The sequence below is a fragment of the Papaver somniferum genome, chromosome 1 (assembly GCF_003573695.1).
Source record: "Papaver somniferum cultivar HN1 chromosome 1, ASM357369v1, whole genome shotgun sequence".
Taxonomy (NCBI): Eukaryota; Viridiplantae; Streptophyta; class Magnoliopsida; order Ranunculales; family Papaveraceae; genus Papaver; species Papaver somniferum.
Window position 1 is genome coordinate 191881559 of NC_039358.1, and position 21131 is coordinate 191902689.

General features: G+C 36.4%; 1 protein-coding gene and 2 pseudogenes across 1 annotated transcript; 2 read left to right on the forward strand and 1 right to left on the reverse strand.

The window, feature by feature from the left end:
- The first annotated feature begins 2797 nt into the window (after nucleotides 1-2797).
- Nucleotides 2798-3318, forward strand: LOC113356184 (annotated as a pseudogene).
- Nucleotides 3319-4325: 1007 nt separating this feature from the next.
- LOC113310594 lies at nucleotides 4326-6333 on the forward strand (annotated as a pseudogene).
- LOC113310586 (protein FORGETTER 1-like) lies at nucleotides 6325-19630 on the reverse strand. The gene is made up of 32 exons (XM_026559312.1): nucleotides 19001-19630; nucleotides 18360-18425; nucleotides 18071-18244; nucleotides 17789-17919; nucleotides 17153-17229; nucleotides 16656-16837; nucleotides 16427-16504; nucleotides 16195-16327; nucleotides 15103-15163; nucleotides 14926-15007; nucleotides 13659-13787; nucleotides 13022-13165; nucleotides 12794-12893; nucleotides 12594-12716; nucleotides 12170-12243; nucleotides 11910-12085; nucleotides 11725-11818; nucleotides 10689-10786; nucleotides 10473-10608; nucleotides 10244-10350; nucleotides 9402-9497; nucleotides 9199-9286; nucleotides 8998-9118; nucleotides 8628-8727; nucleotides 8404-8527; nucleotides 8231-8308; nucleotides 8017-8135; nucleotides 7541-7594; nucleotides 7350-7452; nucleotides 7133-7261; nucleotides 6818-6929; nucleotides 6325-6637 (listed from the first exon to the last, which is right to left on the reverse strand). The coding sequence occupies exons 1-32, from the start codon at nucleotides 19394-19396 to the stop codon at nucleotides 6606-6608; spliced, it is 3717 nt and encodes a 1238-aa protein (XP_026415097.1). The 5' UTR covers nucleotides 19397-19630; the 3' UTR covers nucleotides 6325-6605.
- Nucleotides 19631-21131: the final 1501 nt, after the last annotated feature.

The window sequence follows — 21131 nt, forward strand, 5'->3', positions numbered from 1 at the left end:
TGTGCGTTGGGGCAGAGTGTGCTGGAGTTTCTGTACGGAACTGCATGCTTATTGCTGGAGGACAATTTGGTGTATCTGAATGTTAATGCATAGTCATGCCACGCATCGTTCTGCGGAGCAGGTCTGCGGTTTCTTATATACATCAACATACATTATACATTTATTGTACAGTTCATGATTTGATCATATTTGCGGAGTGTTATAACTTTGCAAGATAAATGGACTTGTAGCTACTAGTTACATGTGCTAATTAGATATGTAACTCATATATACACATGATAATTAGATGTGTAGCTACTAGTTACACATGCTAATTAGATGTGTAACTTATAGATACACATGCTAATTGGATAGGATATAAAGTCTATGTTATATGCATGATGATCGTTCGTTAGAAAGTGGTGGTGACAGTCGTCATAGGTAATTATTTGATTTCAGTTATGCTACAGTTAAGATTCGATTTCAGTAAAAGCTATATTTGATTTAAACGAAGGAGATTTAGTTGCTATTATACCTATAAATGCTTGTTTAACTATGAAATATCATTAACTAAAGACATAATTGAAGAATATGGATTAGCTGAATCATTAGGACTTTCAGTTGTCTTAATGTATGAGAAAAGTATTGGTGAAGCTTCTAATTGGGCTGTTTATTTTCCCGTTTACATATGTGTTGGAAGTCTTTATTGTTTGACCACCTTATCAACGATGCGATAATTCATGAATTGACCTCATATTTCGACGTTAACTTCGTATTGCATATAGGAAAATTTGAGCTTCATATCATGGAGGGAGAGTTTGATGATCCTCAGATTGTAGTTATGCTTGGTGAAAACGGGACAGGGAAGACGACATTTCTTTGCTTGCTGGTACACCTATTTAGATCCCTCTCTTGTTGTTTTTAGTTTCAAATTCTAAGTCTAGACTGCGCATTTATTCACATTACACAAGTAGGATGCATGCGTAACTCCTAGTTACACATGTTATATGCTTGTGTAACTCCTAATTACACAAGTAGGATGCATGTGTAACTCTGAATTACACTAGACAAATGCATGAGTATCTTCTAATTACACATGCTAAAATGAAAAAACCTTGTAGCCAAAAATTACGCATGCCAGTTACACAAGCTTTATGGATGTGTAACTACTAGTTACACATGCTAATTGGATGTGTAACTGTGAGTTACACATGCTATGTGGATGCGTATCTGTTGCATATGCTTATACTTTGGTGTGTTTGATGAGCACTTGTTTTGAGTTTGCAAAAAAATTGAATTCTTGCAGCAAAGTTGTTTCTTAAGCTCTGGTTTTTAATTACTTGATTTCACATCTCCTTATGATAGAATGTGATTTCGTGTAGGTGAAACTGAATATACATTGTTGTATATACTGTTCATTTTGATCTTATAAATATTGATTGCGTATTGTTATATTTCAGGTTTCAGATAATTTCATAAAATCTAATTGCTTAAATGTGATAATGGTCTCGCTGGAGTTGGAGTTAACGCTGAATACACAATCAGATGCATGTGTAACTCTCAATTACTCTAGATAGATGCATATGTAACTCTCAATTACAATAGACAGAAGCATGTGTAACTTCTAGTTACACATGCTAAGAAATTATTGTAAATGACTATTAAAGTAATACATGTATTTTTTTGTATGCATTCTTTTTTATGTTTATTTTTTTGATGTGTAACTTTGCATTACACATGGCATAAGGATGTGTAACTTCTGGATACACATGCCATATGCATGTGTAACTTCTGTTTACACATTCACACTATACTTTAATAATTTTGAGTCTGGATTTAATAATTTTGGGCTTAAATTTAAATTTTATTTAATTTGGGGCTTGACAATATATAAAAGGGCATTGATGTCTTTTAATAACTCGGGGACTAGATTTAAACTTCTTTTAACTAAGGGCCTCATATTATGGATAACCCATGGATCGAGCCTTAGCCTAATTTTCCCAAAAAATTAATGTTACCGACGTGCATCGCACGTGCTCACTACTTATCCCCTTAAGGATGTTAGATATCATATAAGGCCCCCAAATTCCAAAGGATTCGAGCTGCAGTAATAAGATTCTTCGGTAAAAACTAATACCAAATTTTGGTGCACAGACACGACATGCAAATACTAGACAGCAGAGCAGTCACCACTCACTGAACGGTAAGTCTAAAGTCTAAAAGCAGGGCCGTTCCTGAAAATAATTTTCCCCGAAGCGAACGATTTTTTTTCCCCTGTACTGGAGATAATTTTTTTCTTGTATATGATTAGAATGTCACTAATATGTGAGGCGGCCGAAGGCCGCGGAAAGAATTCTTTTGAACGAATGGCATAGTTAATGTGTAATTCTAATTTACAAATAGAATACTACTACAAAAATAGACAACTACAGTTAAAATTAAAAAAAAAAAAACCAATAATTAAAAGTGATCATGAAGAAAATTTGTATAGTTTATGGAAGAAAAATGGAAGATAAGTGAAGTGGTAAAAAAAAATGCTTTTATTTTTAAATAAAAATCTATTTTAGATAGTCTATTGGTTGTGGTTATTAGTAAACTGGCCTACGAAGAAGAAAAAAGAGGATGCATGACCGGAAAAGAGAATGAAAGAGATGGAGAAAAAAAACTAAAATCGTTTATATTATAATTATTAAACTAATTATTAAACTATATATAAATCATTTTTAGCCCTCCAAATTTATATAAGTATTAATTTAGGAAATGAGCTTTTTGTTGCCCCGGACCTGTGTTGCCTGCAAGTGGGGTTGCCCTGCTTGCCTATAGGACCGGCCCTGCTAAAAGCATGTGCTAAAGGAGAGTGAGTTTTCTAACTTTATCCTCGGAATTTTTCCTGAAGAATTTTGCAAAGGAAAAGGGTGAGAAGACTTCTCTTGTAGTCTTATTGAGCAGAGAGAAAGGAAAAGAAAAAAAAAATAAGATGGCAAAGAAAGCAGTTCTTGTTGGATGCAACTACCAAGGAACAAAAGCAGAATTGAAAGGATGCATTAATGATGTGAAAAGGATGTATCAATCACTTGTTGACAAATATGGATTTGCAGAAGAAGATATAACTGTTTTGATTGATACTGATGATTCTCATATTCAACCAACTGGTAAGAACATAGAAAGGCAATATCAGATCTGATTAGATCTGGTGAACCTGGGGATGTTTTATTCTTCCATTACAGTGGTCATGGAACACGTCTCCCTGCTGAAACTGGTGAAGATGATGATACTGGTTATGATGAATGTATTGTCCCAACTGATATGAATTTTATCAATGGTAATAATCAAAATTAATAATTTTGGGTCTAGATTTAATAATTTTGGGATTAAATTTAAAGTTTATTTAATTTGGGGCTTGACAATATATAAAAGGGCATTGATGTCTTTTAATAACTCGGGGCCTAGATTTAAACTTCTTTTAACTAATGGCCTCATATTATGGATAACCCATGGATCGGGCCTTAGCCTAATTTTCCCAAAAAATTAATGTTACCGACGTGCATCGCACGTGCTCACTACTTATCCCCTTAAGGATGTTAGATATCATATAAGGCCCCCAAATTCCAAAAGATTCGAGCCGCAGTAATAGGATTCTTCGGTAAAAACTAATACCAAATTTTGGTGCACAGACACAACATGCAAATACTAGACAGCAGAGCAGTCTCTACTCACTGAACGGTAAGTCTAAAGTCTAAAAGCAGGGCCGTTCCTGAAAATAATTTTCCCCGAAGCGAAATATTTTTTTTTGCCCCTGTACTGGAGATAATTTTTTTCTTGTATATGATTAGAATGTCACTAATATGTGAGGCAGCCGAAGGCCGCGGAAAGAATTCTTTTGAACGAATGGCGTAGTTAATGTGTAATTCTAATTTACAAATAGAATACTACTACAAAAATAGACAACTACAGTTAAAATTAAAAAAAAAAACAATAATTAAAAGTGATCATGAAGAAAATTTGTATAGTTTATGGAAGAAAACTGGAAGATAACTGAAGTGGTAAAAAAAATGCTTTTATTTTTAAATAAAAATGCTTTTATTTTTAAATAAAAATCTATTTTAGATAGTCTATTGGTTGTGGTTATTAATAAACTGGGCTACGAAGAAGAAAAAGGAGGATGCATGACCGGGAAAGAGAATGAAAGAGATGGAGAAAAAAAACTAAAATCGTTTATATTATAATTATTAAACTAATTATTAAACTATATATATAAATCATTTTTAGCCCTTCAAATTTATATAAGTAATAATTTAGGAAATGAGCTTTTTGTTGCCCCGGACCTGTGTTGCCTGCAAGTGGGGTTGCCCTGCTTGCCTATAGGACCGGCCCTGCTAAAAGCATGTACTAAAGAAGAGTGAGTTTTCTAACTTTATCCTCGGAATTTTTCCTGAAGAATTTTGCAAAGGAAAAGGGTGAGAAGACTTCTCTTGTAGTCTTATTGAGCAGAGAGAAAGGAAAAGAAAAAAAAATTAAGATGGCAAAGAAAGCAGTTCTTGTTGGATGCAACTACCAAGGAACAAAAGCAGAATTGAAAGGATGCATTAATGATGTGAAAAGGATGTATCAATCACTTGTTGACAAATATGGATTTGCAGAAGAAGATATAACCGTTTTGATTGATACTGATGATTCTTATATTCAACCAACTGGTAAGAACATCAGAAAGGCAATATCAGATCTGATTAGATCTGGTGAACCTGGGGATGTTTTATTCTTCCATTACAGTGGTCATGGAACACGTCTCCCTGCTGAAACTGGTGAAGATGAATGTATTGACCCAACTGATATGAATCTTATCACTGGTAATAATCAATACAAACACAACCCCCCCCACCCCCACCACCACCACCACCACCACCCCACCCCTCTTTTTTTTTAATTTTGTTTTATTTTTTTTTGATCATTTTATACGATAGTTTGTATGATTCTTGTTGTGTTTTCCTCAATAGTGTTGTGCTTTCCTCAATAGTGTTGTGCTTGATTACATCTTTCAGTAGGTATTATACATCTTTCAGTAGGTATAATAATTCTTGGTCAATTCTATTTGTATATGTGTTCGCAGATGATGATTTCAGGGAGTATGTGGATCAAGTCCAAGAAGGCTGTAGGATAACGATTGTATCGGATTCGTGTCATAGTGGAGGTTTGATTGATGAAGCTAAAGAACAAATTGGAGAGAGTACTAAGAGTCGAGGTGAAGAGCAGAGTTCTGGATTTGGATTCAAGCATTTCTTGCACCGGAGAGTCAATGATGCTTGGGAATCTCGTGGCATTCATTTACCTAGTGGACACCGCCGTGGGGAAGAAGAAGAAGAGCTAGAAGAGGATGGACCTGTAAAGAACAGATCACTACCTATATCAACTTTGATTGAAATCCTGAAACAGAAAACAGGCAAAGATGACATTGATGTTGGAAAAATTCGTCCCACATTGTTCGATGTGTTCGGAGAAGATTCAAGCCCTAAGGTGAAGAAATTCATGAAGGTTATATTGGACAAACTCCAAAGTGGAGGTGGCAATGGTGGAAGTGGTGGACTCTTGGGAATGGTTGGATGTTTAGCTCAAAGAATTTTTAAAGCACAAACTAGACGAAAATGATGACAATTACGCCAAACCTGCAATGGAAACACAAGTTGGCAGCAAACAAGAAGTTTATGCTGGATCAAGTCAGCGATCACTACCTGATAGCGGGATCCTGATCAGTGGATGCCAGACTGATCAGACTTCAGCGGATGCAAACCCTTCTGGAAATGCCAAGTTGGCAGCAAACAAGAAGTTTATGCTGGATCAAGTCAGCGATCACTACCTGATAGCGGGATCCTGATCAGTGGATGCCAGACTGATCAGACTTCAGCGGATGCAAACCCTTCTGGAAATGCTGATGATGCTTACGGAGCTCTCAGTAATGCTATTCAAACATAATCGCAGAGAGTGATGGTACAGTTACTAATCATGTATTAGTGTCAAAAGCAAGAGAGATTCTTAAACGCCAAGGGTTCACTCAGCGCCCTGGACTCTACTGTTCTGATGAGCATGCCGATGCTCCCTTCATTTGTTGAAAGCACCCGGATAAGAGATAACATCTTAACAGGCATTTCAGATATATAGAAGCCTACGAGTGTTCTGTCTTTGTGCATGTTTGCTTTTGTTTTGGCATTCTGAGTTATTTGGTGTGTGGTGTGTGTGAAGGAATAAGGTTTTCATTTTAATCACAAACCTTTGATTTCAACTGTTGATGAAAATGTGCGGCGCTTTCAATTGATGCTTAGCATTTGATATTGAAAGAAAAAAAGTAGAATACACGGAAAACGGTTGTACTTTCATAATCTGCACATATGATGATAATATATACAATATTTTAGGATAGAGACCAATACTTAACAAAAATGATAACCTAGTAGTATCTTCTATATAGAACTTTGGCAATGTATATTTTGCTCTTCCTGGTTTCCGTCGTAATGGAAGATGTAATGGAACATTCAGTCATTGTTTCGTCCAAGTAATGCCTCTTTATCCGCAGATTGGGACTACTGGCCCAAAAATGAAAACTGTAAATTATACAAAACATGTTGTTTGCGGTTTCAATCATCAACTTCTTGCACCCATGCTAAATCTGCACAAGAAAAGCAGATGTGAAAATGACACCCAAGCAGATCCTGCACGTGACTGCCAGGAGAAGCAAGCATTAAATCAGAACTAGCAACAATATCAGAAAAAGTTGATCAACTGCTAGTTCTGAGTTACAAAAAGCAACAGGAAACAAACCATGAAAAAGAGAAAGGAAAAAGCTTACCTTGAAGCACGGATCCAACAGCAGAATTGGGAACAAGGAGCCCGACGATTCGCTGGTTATCTGTTGTGGTCTCTATACGCACAACACGGAGTCGTTTATGACTATTACGAGCCTGTGTATATCGCTCATTATTTATAAGAGAAAATACATTGCTGATACATATGTAAAATTTATACAAACAATGGCCTTCAGTCAGGCAACATAGTCAACTGAGTTATGTCAGTCATTTTTATACATATCATATTGTCCACTTTATAACAAAGGTGAGGATTGAGGAATCCTTCAAAAAATTGGTAGATGGATGACGCAAGTTACCTGTTTAGCGAGGGCCTTCTCTATAGTGCCCCAAACAGGAAGAATAAGTCCACCCAACACGTTGACTTCCTGTAGTCTTTTACCCACAGAACAGAAGTTTGCCATCTTACAGTTGGGGCCATGCATACACTGCATTTTAATCAAGTTCAAAACAAGAAAGAGAAGACAATGAATATTTTACATCCTAACAAACTTAATAACTTTAAGGAACCTTTACCTGTTTAGAAGAAATTTCATACTCATCTTCCCAGCCTTTACGTGCCTTCTCTAGTGACAATAATTTTCTGTACTTGCTATTTAACTCCTTCAGGGGCATTTCTCTGAAATGAAAAGGTTAACCAATTTGTCACAAGATTTAGAGGAGCAACCAGTAGATTCTGATGTGACAACTTAAATTTATTTAAATACCTCAATGCCTCTCCAACAGCAGGGCGGAACATTTTATAAGCTTCTGATGTGGAACTGAAACAACAGACCAACAGAAAAAATGTTAAGACAAAATATAGCATTTCAAGCACTTAAAAATGATATGACTTGGCCAAAATTAGAATGCATTATGGAAGGACTTAAAGGTAAGTATGGCCACTGGAATGGTTTCTGGAAGAAGACACATCTAAGACCCTTCCAATTTCAGCCACAAGATTTTCTTTTTCTTTTCTACCTGTCTGTAGGAAATAAGATGCTGGAGAATTTCAAACTTGGCCATGGGTTGGTATCAACACTCAACAACGCTACCAAAAACAAGAGACATCTGCTTCGGCCATTATAAATATTAAAAGCAACACTTATAGTAACCCTGATCCCTAGTAACTTTTCCGCCAGTTCAATTATCAAGTGTACTACAACCATACATGTTGAAAAAAGAGAAACAATAACCATCATACCCTTCAATTGCTAATAGAAAATGTCTTCTTCCTAACCATTCTCTCTTAGACTCATAGAATCCATCATCACTTGAATCATGCTCACCCTTTTGCTTCTCGGCAAGCAAGGAATTTGCAAACTATAAACAGTATAATTAAGGATGGTTAGTGCAGATAGTCAAAACGCTTTTCATGTTTATCGTACTATCTATATGAAGAGGAAACTTGTTTGTACCTCCCATGTGATTCCACGATCTAAAGTGAAGGTGAACAGTACAGTGGATGCCCCAGACATCCGATCCACATGAACAGTCTACAACAAAAGGAAATCATACTCCCAACAAGCACAATTGGTGTTGTTAACATAATAGAAATAACAATCAGACGATAATCTTGCACGAAACTAACCTTTGGTGTTTCCTGTAGCTCAACAACATTAGCTTTAATGTCAACTATTCCCGAGTCAAATTGTCCTTCAGAGCGTGCGTTCTGAACAAGAAGATCAAGGATGCTGATGAATAATTCAAATAGCCTGTGTTTAGAAGCAGTCGTCAGTTACCATTAGTGTCAAGAGTAGTTGGACAAAACAAGCACAGCAGTAATAAACATAACAAATTTTTTTAAGTACCGACCTATTTTGAATATCAGGAGGCAAGCCCAAGAGTCTATTAAGGAAACGACCAACATCGTGCATGTCTGAATCTACGATTTTTCCAGAGACCTTTCCATTACCTAACACAAATCATTAGAACTTGAAACTCAGTAATCTAACCATCAGGCAAATACAAAAATTTGAAAACCACAAACTTAATCATTAGACAGGTTTAGATTAGAAACCACAAAATTACAGCAGCATTAATAGAAAAAGGATGCTCAGTGGTCTATGGTAGACTTGGTGAAGGATAATTTGAAAAGATCTTGAGTAAGATCCTGTGAAATGATAGATATTTACACCCTACACCACTCATCAAAGAGAAATTCACACCCCCGAGTAAATAATACCAAGAATTGTGTCTCTAACTATTCCCACGGATACAAGAGCAGCTTTCGCCTTGATAATAAAATCTTGAACCATATATGGCTTCAAAGGAGAACACCCAGGAGGTAAAACTGGTAAAGCTTCCTGAAACAATGTGTACAGTGTTAGACAGAACTCAGAGTTGTTTTACCAATCCAATATAGAAGATACACGGGATGTTGAACCTGTTCCATTATTCCTTTGTACATCATCATAAGGGCCCTTTTCCCGTAACCACTGTCATAATTGTAAGCACTCAGCAACGGTCCAGCCCTATAAATTATGCAGCTACATGGTGAGCACATAATGGACAAAACAGTAATCTCTGCTAAAAATGCACCAAATTAAGCAAGGACATTGCTAAGTTAGCACCAATTAACAAGTTTACCGGCGGTCTCCCTGAGTTAAAGCTCCAAGAGACTCCAACCTCTTCGCAACGATAGATGCAAACCTACGTTCGCCTCCAAGATTTGTGAACAAAAGCCTGAAGAAAAAAAAAATATGTATGAATCAAGAGAATCTAGCCAAATAACCTTTACTCACCCAAAACAATAGAGAATGTACCATCTGAAAGATCCACATCTATTTCACCCTTTCATTTCATTTTACTGGGAACCTTGAGATATTAACAATGTATACGCAAAATTATATCATTTACTTAAGAAAAGTGTAGAATAGATACAAGTATTTCAATGTGTAGCTCTTTCTTTTGCCTCCTAAAAAAAGTGTCTTCATACAATGACAGTACATCGGGTGACTTGCCTAAAAGGCCAGAGACCTCAGATCAGAAGACTTTTCTTTATAATATGTATGTATATTATAATATCTAACATGGAAAATAGACGACTTAGGGTCCTCTTGACTAATATAAAATTCTGATAGATTATATAATTTAATGCTTTCAAATGTTAGGTTGTTTAAGTACATTTGAACCGCTCTGGTATCTTCATTGATTTGGAACTGTTTCATCTAGTTGCGATGAGACTACTGATACACAAGGGAGAAGAAATGTCCAATAGTCCGTCCTAATTCTGAAGTCCAAAAAATGAGTTTCTATAATAATCAACCTACTTGTGATAACCTCATACTAAGATGTCACTACGTCACTCACCATAAAATCAAACTGTAGTGATAATAATTGATCGGCAAAAAAAAAAAAAAGGAACTGCAGTAATAATGTTAAAGGATATCATATAGCTGTAGCAGAACTATTAATAGTGAATCTCCAACCTATATTCTGGTGCAGAAGCTTGATTTGACCGATGTGTTCTTCCAAACTGCTGTATTGCACGGTCCGCACTCCAAGGTAGCTCCAGAGTAAGATGAACTCTTCTTTTCTGGCATGAATGCATTACATAGCACTCAGTGGAATTCACAATGCAACTTGAGCACCAAATCTAGTCCAAGTATTAAGACTTTTGCCACCACGGTAAGGAAAATAGAACGTGTTGGTGTGAACCTGATTAGTTACCCTTCTGTCTGCCTGTAAAGAAACACCAGCAGACCCAGCTTCAGAAATAATGGCAACCAGTTTTTTGCCTTCCATGAAAAGTTGCTTCTCGTGCATATTCACCATTTCCATGGCTACTTCCTTTCTGGAGCAAGAAAATGAGGACATCATTCAGAAACCTAGGAGATCTAAAATCAAGGCAATATAATGAGAAACCATCCTCACGTGTTCCGAGCCTGATAGACGACACCTTTGCCATTGGAAGCCCTGACAAGCATGCCACGTCTGCCTGTGATCTCTGAAACATTATCAGGACCTCCTAGCTGCACATAATAGGGAAGTATTGATCGGCTGATACAGAATAGTAGATGAATTGAAGCAGAGGGTAGCTCATAGTAGCATTGAAGAAGAAAATTTACAGGGGTAAACATTCAAGCAGCAAATGAGTAGGTTTTATAATCATTTGATGCCTTCAGATATTTGTTTCGCTACAATGTTTGTTTCATTGACTTAAAGCAGAAGTCCACAGTTGGCTTTTCCTGCGAAGGATGCGAACTCACCCTTTACTTATTTGTTTATATCTTATCTTTGAATATTTAGCTACACCATGACTTTCCTTTAAAAAACTCCTAGTAAAACACCATTCTGATATGAAAGCGAAGAGAAGCTAGGAAATCCTGATTGCTCTAGCAACTATTCATAAGGCCAATGTTTGCTCGAGCATATCCAAGTATTTGTAACTCGACCACCACATTTACATCGAAATCACATTTTTGTTCGTAGGACTCACATGAAGATCATCGAAGCACTTACTTTCGTGATAATAAATTATATCATCATTAGAATACCTCACCAAAAAAATCATTCCATTCTGAAACTTGCAATCCAATCATCCATTAACTGGACGGTCCGGTTAACTTGATAGTGTTCATTTTACCATCAATTGGAATCGATGGATGAAATTTACAAATTCAGGATAAAAGATTTCAGGGATGATAACCTAGACTACCAAAAAAAAAAATCCCTTGGTAATCCCAATGCTGTCCCAACATCCAAATGCATAGTTGCTGACCAAGTAATATTGATGTATGAGGATCTTCACTCTATTTCAGAAATACTATTAATACAAGTTAATCCGCTAGAATCTTTTTTGACCAATAAAATAAAGCTCTAATTTTAAAAAGTCTGCTCAGCTGACCAGTACCTTGGTCAGCAAAATATGTAATGACAAAAATAAACAATTGGGTTAGATGACCAGTACCTGATCAATTATATCGTCCAGCGGATTGTTTGGAAGATTTAAAGAACGAATAATATCCAATATTTTTGATTTGCGGTCAGAAGCAGCTTCGTACCTAAAAGTATCAGATCATATAACTCATACTTCTCTGGTGATGAGGACTGCAAATGATAGACAAGTGAATACTCAATATCGAAGGACCGTACCTCTTCCGCATTTCAGCTAGATAAACATCTCGTGCAAGAAGATACTCGTCTGTCTTTTGCTTGCACGAATGACATGACCAATCCTCAGGCACCACCACACCTATCATTGGTGGTACTAAACACGCAGGGTGGACTAGTTGGCCACAACAAGAACAACGAAACAACTTCTTCCTTTCCTAGATAGGAGATCACATAAAGACGTTGTCATTGGTATTACTTGTAAGAATTCAAACCATGCAGATGTTTCTAAAGTCGTTCACCTCTTCACAGTTACAAATATCACAGATCTGGAACTCATCATCATCGGAATCTGTGGAGTCCTGATCAGACTCGGCTGCAAAAACCGAATATAATTAATTTAGTTATTTGGTGAAATGTACATATAGTCGGGCAAGAATTTTTGCACTAATCCTACCTTGAACAGCCCAAAAAATAAAAACAACGTACTAATAAGGAATCTTTTGAAAAATGAGATGAAAATATTAAGTCGATCAAACAAAGAAATAACCTCTACAAAGGCATTAAAAAACCGACTATTTCAGGCAATAACTTAAACATGGTGAAGGATGGTCACAACTAACGTGATCTCTTGAACAACTTAATATTGATAGATAAAATGTGACACTAGCCATTCAAGAAATGCCAAAATCGCCATCAGTCACCCACAAGTAAGAACAAACTCACATTGTGATGCACTTTCAGCTTCAGCCGGAGCTCGCTTCGCTACTTTTTGTGCTCTCCCTTTTAATGAAACACCACCAGGAGCTGCTAAGTTCCGCTTTCGCCGATCCTTAGCCCCATCCTCGCCTATAACCAAATTAAAAGAGAATTAAATTTACAACCGATAAATGGATTACTAAAAAAGGATTTGCATCATTGATTACCTGGTAACATGTCAGGATGTTGAGGCAAAGGATAATTCTCTTCCACAAATTTTAGCAAGAGTTCACGAGGACCAGAAACAAAATCCTCCATTTCAGATCCCTGTTCCAAGATAAATGAAAGTTCAGTGTGTTTGCTAGGATACCACCTAAATCAAATAGATAAATGAAATGAAATGAACTCCACATAAATCAAATAGAAAATATATTAAAACTACAATAAATGCATACATATTTTGTCACTGCTTCCTCAGTCCGTGCTTCTCCGGTACTTTGAAGTCCAATCACCACACACTTATTTTCTAGGAGCGCTTGCTTAGCCAGCCGTACAGCAGCAGGTACCTTCGCTGACATACAGATGTGTCTAAAGAAACGCTGCACGCAGCAGAAGCATAAACAGCCATTTATAAATAAGAGAGCTTCGAAATTCCAGAGGTAAACATCAGTAAGTACTGAAGTAACAAGGACGCGTCACTTTCTAGATAGTGCCATGTCAGACCAACATGACCCTCGACGGTCACTTAAATGATCTGACTGCACATAATGATGTCAAGTGTGTCCTTGAAAGATTTGTGTTTAAACATAATATTGAGATACAAGCAACGGTCTGTTTATGTAGTCACAACGATTTCAGATCTTACAGAATTGTTGACTGAAAAATGAAACATGGTATTACTGAGAACTAGATATGCATGTGTATGGCCAAGCAAAATAATTATTGAGACAATTACATCCGTACGTGTATGTATGGCCAAGTCAGCATTTCGGGATTTTCTAGCTTAATGCATCAAAGATCTATTACCAGTGTATGAGACATGTAATCTATCATAAATACGTAGGTAAATATACATACTAAGTGCATAATTACCTGATGACTAGCCCAGTACAAACGCCACAATTGACTTGAATTAGGTTTTTCATCACAAAGAACTGCACTTGCTGACAGTAACTCCACCCGCAGTTCTGCCCAAAATTCTGCAGCCTTCTTGTACAAATTCTGGAATTAAAGAAGCATTAACATGATTAGCAGAAAATAAATGGAGAGACGATGAAAATGTTGACTCCATTGCAGAATTTGTTCATCTTTGTGAGTGCTTCTAAATCCCAAGAACTATTGAATCCAGAAAGTGGCCAACTTGCAGTCAACTCAATCTGGAAATAACAATAATGAAAAGTGATCGGGGATACATGTATACAAATTGTGATTAAAAAATATAAAACTTCTAAATTTTTAGATTTCTTGTCCTGGCCAAAACAAAGACTACGACAACAGGTGCAGTGCACCTCACACTGGAGAAAATAGAATCACAAAGCTGAACAAAAAACGACGGCGCATAAAAAAGAATAACTGCACAGAACGGAAAACCAGGAGACAAATAAATAAGGAAAAGAACCAATACAGAAAGGAAAATAATGGAAAGAAGAAATGGTATTCGTTCATCTGGCAAGTAAAAATCATTACTTAAAATTATTGTATGTAACTAGAAATATTTACAATACAAGTAGGTCTACATCAGTACAAGTTGATCATTACTGCTGAAATATTTAATCAGCATGATAGAGTAACCCAATTAATCTCTTTTCACTAGCCAGCATACAGTGCAAACTAATTAATGAAATACATATTTGCCGTCAAATCTCATAATGGTATTGCCCTTTTTCCAAGTTACAGGCAGAACAGATTGGATGCCTGGACATCGGTAGCTTTGCTACATGCCATATGGTCCAGATAATAAAAAATGAGAACATGTTTTCTTCAACATGTTGTTTCGTCCGTATCATATTTGGCCAATATTTATCGACAACAACTAAAATACGAGATAAACTGGATACAAGCAATACACTGAGCTCTGTCAGTACATATACATTTCGAGAAACTGTACCTGACAGCTGATACAGAAGCAAGAATTTTCTTTATTTTATTGCAGAGAGCTCTTGTATCACAAAGCTCAATAATGTTCCCACAGTACTCAAATGGGCATGTTTTAAGCTAACAGGGGAAACTATGTAAATTATTTCCTTAATTCCTTGTAAATGCACAAACTAGCTGTAATTAGTAAGTCTCGGATACACCATATTCAAAAACAAAACAATAGTTCTGTATGTTACATAAACTAATCTGTTTAGGCACTTACCATCATTTCTACATCTAGCGGGGCTTCAACAACTTCAAACTCAGAACCCTTGTAGCTGAGTGTGCGACAAACATACATACCCCTGAAGAGCAAACGCAATTACAGTTAGGTAATATTAGTACCAATAAAGTGATATACATCACTCGAACATACTGATCAAAGGAAAACCCTTCTAACCTGGCCTTCATGTCCATGGCAACAAGTTCTAGTGCTCCAACACCACCTTTATCGAGAGCCCCTGGAAACAGTACACCAAAAACACTTAACAGCTCAGTAAACAAAAAAAGGAAGAACTATGATGAAGAAAGTCTAGAGCATGGCAGAAAGCAGAAGAGAACACAAAATCAGGAATAAAAGTTGAAACTGAACTAAAAATAAAATGAGGCCCCCTCCATATGTTTAATTTTAGCAGTAGATGGAAAGAATACTATAAACAACACGTGTTATCTGCCACCAACTGGAAATTTGTATTGGTGCTACTAGTATTAAAGAAGATACTGGATGAACTTTGCAAATTCACCCCATACTCATCCCCCACACCTATATAGTAAGGATTAAGATCCAATTTTTTGTAAATGTGGGTAAGCAAGACCAGTGGCACACAGGAAGCTGGATAATGGAAACCTGCAAGATAAATAGCATATTTGCATGTGCCATATAGAAAGAAGGTATAGAGTTCTACTAGCCATCCTCATTTCAGTTTGAGTTAATCATAAGCAAAACCTTGGTAGCATATCCAAGGTTGAAAAACACATATAGAAACCTCAGTAAGTCCAAAAATGCTTATCAGCAATAAAAACTAAACAGAACCAATGAGATAGACTTCAAGACTAGTAAAGAATATGCACAAACATTAACAAGTATAGCAAGACCTCTATCTTTGGAAGAGTACAATGGGTTTTCTTTTTTTTCATAATATTTATGTTTTCGGGTTCTATCCCTAGATTGTAAAGTTCATCGAAGAAGACAGAATGCATGAAAAAATTATTATGAATGAGAATATGCACAAACATTAACAAGTATAGCAAGACCTCTAACTTTGGAAGAATTTATCCATGTGCTACCCTTTTCCAATACCAAAGAGTATTAAAAAACTAAGTTCCCCCACATATAAGACAACAAGTTGTTTTTAATATATAAGTAAGGTTTTTAGCCAAATATCAATTTAGGTAAAACTTAAGCTTTAAACATATGAAATACAAGACTCCATACATATTACAGAGTAACCCAAAATAGAACAGATGGTAATCATAGGCTTCAAAGACCAACCTAAAAAATCACGAAAGTTAGGGAAACATGTTCCCACCCCCCAAAGCCCAAGTCTGACCATGTAACCCATATTTCGAGGTTCTGATGCACCAGTGGCTGAGCAATAAACTACTCGAGCTCCCGGAAGTTTATCCTGTTACATCAAATGGAAATTAACAGCAAGAAAAATTCTCTTAAATAACAAAAAAAAATGCAATATACATAAGCCAGGCTCCAATAATATCGCATCAACCTGAAGCTCAAGAACTGCTTCTCCTGTTCGAGTTGGTTGTGATCCAGCTTCAGGAATTAAATTCTTAGCTTTGTGGCACTGTAGGAAATCGGATATATAAGACCACAATAGCAGAAGGATATTTAAAATATATTACAATGGAAATTATAGATTATGTAAGATGTTTAATTCAGAAGGATGAGTTACCAAAGATGGGTTGGCAACTAAAAAATAGATATAGTTCTTGTACCTCGTCAAACACCACCAGACTATCATATTCTGACCCACACCACTGCAAAAGCTGCTGGAGACGAGAACGTCCTTTCTCAGATGATGCTATGAGGCTGCTGTATGTCAGGAAAACAACTCCCTCCTTTATGCCAACGGACTTCGAATCAAGCTTAGAGTAAGGGAGCTTGTTCAATGCATGCACTATTGTAGCATAATATGACTAGCTGGATCAGAATTAGATTATAATCTATAAAGCATATAATATATTCACGAAGTGCAAAACCAAAAGAATCGAATAATAGATTATTTAATTATTTAATTACTTGGGATTTATGATTCCAGCTTATTTGATCATGCTAGTTGAAAGCCAAATAATATTAGAATAGCTCCCTAGCCAAATTAAGAATATGAGAAAGCCAAGATATGAAGCTTCATCTTAAGAACCACTCAAGTTAAACACACTTTCCGACCTGAACAAAAAATAATGGTTCAGAAATATAGCACATAAGAGACTACCTTGAATACATGTGGCACCAACGTCATCCAAATCTCTCCGTGCATCAAACTTCAGGTCTGACCCCACGGAGATCCACCTGTAAGAGTATTGCCACAAATAAGCCTAAATAGAAGAAGACACGTATCAAAATAATAAACTGTGGGTGAAGAGTTTTCTTTTCTTCCTAACCATGGGAAAAGGTCAAGCAGGCAAAACAACAATAACTTCACTGTCTCTTTTCTTGTTTCCCTAACCAGCCATAAACTGATATGTTCTAGAAACATGCGAAGATTCACTCACTTATCTCTGCCAGTCCATCTGCCATTTTCAAGACTTCAGAATTCAAAAGTCAAAAAGATACAATTCCCATCTTGTTTAAGTAAAAGCAAGTCATGCTCTTGTGGACTATTAATAATGACTATTATAACTGGCACATGAACTTTGTGTAATCAAACTTTATAAACCGCCAAACCCATAAATAGCTAATGAGCAAACACATGCAATGACTAAACTCGTGCTGATTAACGTAAGTGAAGTTTCTTCCTTTCTCTTGCCGATTAACGTAAGTGAAATTTCTTTCTTTCTAAATAAGAAACACACACACACACCAAAAAAAAAATAGCAAAGTAAAGTACAGCAGATTGAGGAATACTTACAGTGATTTTTTCCTCCCATGATGCCAATTCTCCCATATCAATCCAGCAATTGTTCGACCTTTACCCACACCAGCTCCATCGCCGATAAAAAATCCTGCCCTAGCACCACCTTCTAGGTGCTGAAGGTGTCTCTTTAGGTTCAGATAGATAATTCCATTAGTTTAAGGCTGACAGTAGAATTAGATTAGAAATATATAATATTAAGTTATACATGTTAATGGATATTTGACATTGAAGATTTGAGCTATAAGAGAAAAATAGTTCTTATAAGTAGACAGCAACCTGAGAAGCATAGACTAATGTCTCAATCTGCAAGCAAGATAATGATTTTGAACTCTCCAAGTTCTCCCTGGTTTCCAGGTCATATGTAGGTTCCGGTGGCTGCACTGCTGACAAAGATGATGTTTCCACAACAGGATCTGGATGAGGAGGACCAATTGATACCTTGGGAGGACGCTGCATAAAAAACCCACACAGTAAACATATCATCTGAACTGACAACCAAGTGGTAAAGAGAGAAAAAAGTAGATTGCAGAGGTGCATCAAAAAAGAGCATATGGGATTAACTTACATAATCTGTAAATGTTTCTCCAGCCAAGCCACCTTCGTCTTCTTCTCGCTCCACATCTACAGCCACCTGGCATTTTCATAATGGCATAAGACCTTTTACAGAGGGCTGCGACCCTTATTTTACTAATAATGCATAAATTTAAAGTAGTTGAGACAAATAAGATATTTTCAAAACTTTGAACAGTTGAAGAATCTCTATGGATTTCTGAAACTCTTAACTGTTAACTAAGAAATTGTAGTACAGAGTTGCATCACTGAGTATTTGAGTAATCAAGAATGATTAGCTAATGCTCTGGAACCCATATAGGCTTTAGGAGAGTTTCACTAGGCTAGCTGATTGAACATTAACAAGTAATCAACACCTACTGATAGTTACACTCTCAAGTATCATGTCAGTTGGATGGACCGTCTGCGTTATCTTACCCTCCGACAAGGCACAATTCATTTATCTTTAGATCACAAACCCACAATATGAGTTGAAAAGGGGGCCTTTTTAAAATAATTACTCATGCAATTTATCATGCAGAAATTAACTAATCAATACTATTATTAGCATTTAAGAAGCCCTGGTTTCTGAAACCAAAACCCCAATAATAAAACTAGGGTTATTTCTCAAATGAATACAAGTGAAGAAATGCAAACCTCGTTAACGTCTTCAAGTTGATGTGGAAGAGGAAGTTGATTAAGGTGTTTGATCTTAGTAAGATCAACAGCAAGATCAATACCACATTGTGGACAAGAAAACCTAGACAAACCATGTGGTACATTAAGTATAGCTTTACAATGAGCACAAGGAAGTTGAATCTTAGTTGGATCAATCCCATGAGTTTGAATTGGTGGTAGTTGTTGTAAATGACTATTATTACTACTATTTCTCATAAGAAGAAGTTGAGGCGGTAATCTTTGTGGTAATTGACAACTTGGACATATAAATTCAACCATTCCTGATGCTACTGATAATATCATTTTACATCCTGCACATCTTACTTGCGACCCTCCTCCACCTCCTACAGCTACCTGCTCCGCTGGTTTCACCATTATTTTTTCACTTAAAAAGAGAAAATGAGAGATTCCTTGACAGAGAGACGGAGAGATTTATACAGAGAGAGAAAGTAAAAATGGGGATTATAAAGAGAGAGTAAGAGATGTTGAGAGAGAGAAATTCGGGATTTTAGAGCGCCAAAATGTGGTCGACAGGGTTAAAATTGGCGCCCTAATTTTGTTTCTCTCTCTGTCTCTCTACTTTCCTTATTTTTCTGCTCTTTGCTGTGATTTCCAAACACGATGATGATGGGATGAAAAAAAGGAATTTTGCTATTCTATACTTGTATCATTTTAGGTGTTGGGAATTTATCAATGGTGACGCGTGTACTCTAGTCATACCGGCGGGCTTGGTTAGGGGGCGGACCTTAGGATAATATCAAATTTCCAAAACCCTTTCATTTATTTTGTCTGCCTAATTTGGGGCATACCTCACTTAATTTGGCCCTACTACTGGATGACAAAAAAAGATCATTGGAAATAACTTTCACATCACCCTTATCCAATAATTACTTAACTACCTAATTTATCCTTGTTTAATTAGCACTAATTAATCGTATTAGATGTTAATTATGTTTTAGATGTTAGATCAACTAATGTTAAAGAGTTCTTCAAAACATCAAACAACTTAAATTTTTTGATTTTTTTTCCCGTAATCAGTACCCAAAATCGCTTTACGTTAATGCACTTGTAAACCGATTCTGGGTTGATGTTCCAAAATTAACAGAGAACTTCAACAATCGGTTGAAGTTGGCATATGTATAATCCGATTATGTCAATCGGTGTTTTACTTGATATATATAAACCAATTATTGTCTTTCACACGAAATTTTTTTTCATTCATTTCATTATTGTAGGATGCATTTAGCACATGCATCAAGCCTTTAAACCCCTAGGCGACCCTAGAGGACGAGTTATAGTCTCGTGAGGGTTTACATAAAGATCTACCCACAAAACTTACACAAAAAACTTCTAAAACCATCAATCTTCGGCGGAGGAATCTGATTCTCATTCACTCGACATGAAGTCCAGGGCATACTCCGAATTTTGGATACCATTGAAAAAGCGGGGGTCTAACAACCACACCCAATATTTCGCTTAGCAATCTGTATGGACAAACTCCAATATACTTTAAAGAGAATCAACTAGACAGTCAGACTCAATCTTATTAAAAATATATCAAAGAGTTATATCTCACTTTCTCGATTCAATACTTACTCAAGCAAATAGAAATATGTGAGTCTAATTCAACACAAGAGAAATCACTTGAACGGTATCAAAAACCAATGTTCAAGGATCAATCAATTTCAATCAACAACCAAATGTTGGATTTCCCAATTGATCGATTCAACGCACGACCTGTGATATTTCATTTATATAACAAAATATAACGCGGAAAACAATAACACAGACACCAGAAGTTTTGTTAACGAGGAAAACGCAAATGCAGAAAAACCCCGGGACCTAGTCCAAATTGAACACACACTGTATTAAGCCGCTACAGACACTGGCCTACTACAAACTAACTTCGGTCTGGACTGTAGTTGAACCCCAATCAATCTCACACTGATCCAAGGTACAGTTGCGCTTCTTACGTCTCTGATCCCAGCAGGATACCACGCACTTGATTCCCTTAGCTGATCCCACCCACAACTAATAGTTTCTACGACCCAAAGTCGAAGACTTTAATAAACAAATCTGTATCACACAGAAAAGTCTACGGTAATAGATA

Bases quoted from the DNA above. Each gene is read 5' to 3' on its own strand.
- LOC113310586 (XM_026559312.1), bottom strand. From the start codon at position 19,396: ATGGTGAAACCAGCGGAGCAGGTAGCTGTAGGAGGTGGAGGAGGGTCG. The intron at 17,920-18,070 runs GTTGCTGTCTAC...CTGAACCTAAAG, and splicing joins CATTAGTCTATGCTTCTCAG to AGACACCTTCAGCACCTAGA. The intron at 10,351-10,472 runs GTTCACACCAAC...CATTCATGCCAG, and splicing joins ACAGAAGGGTAACTAATCAG to AAAAGAAGAGTTCATCTTAC.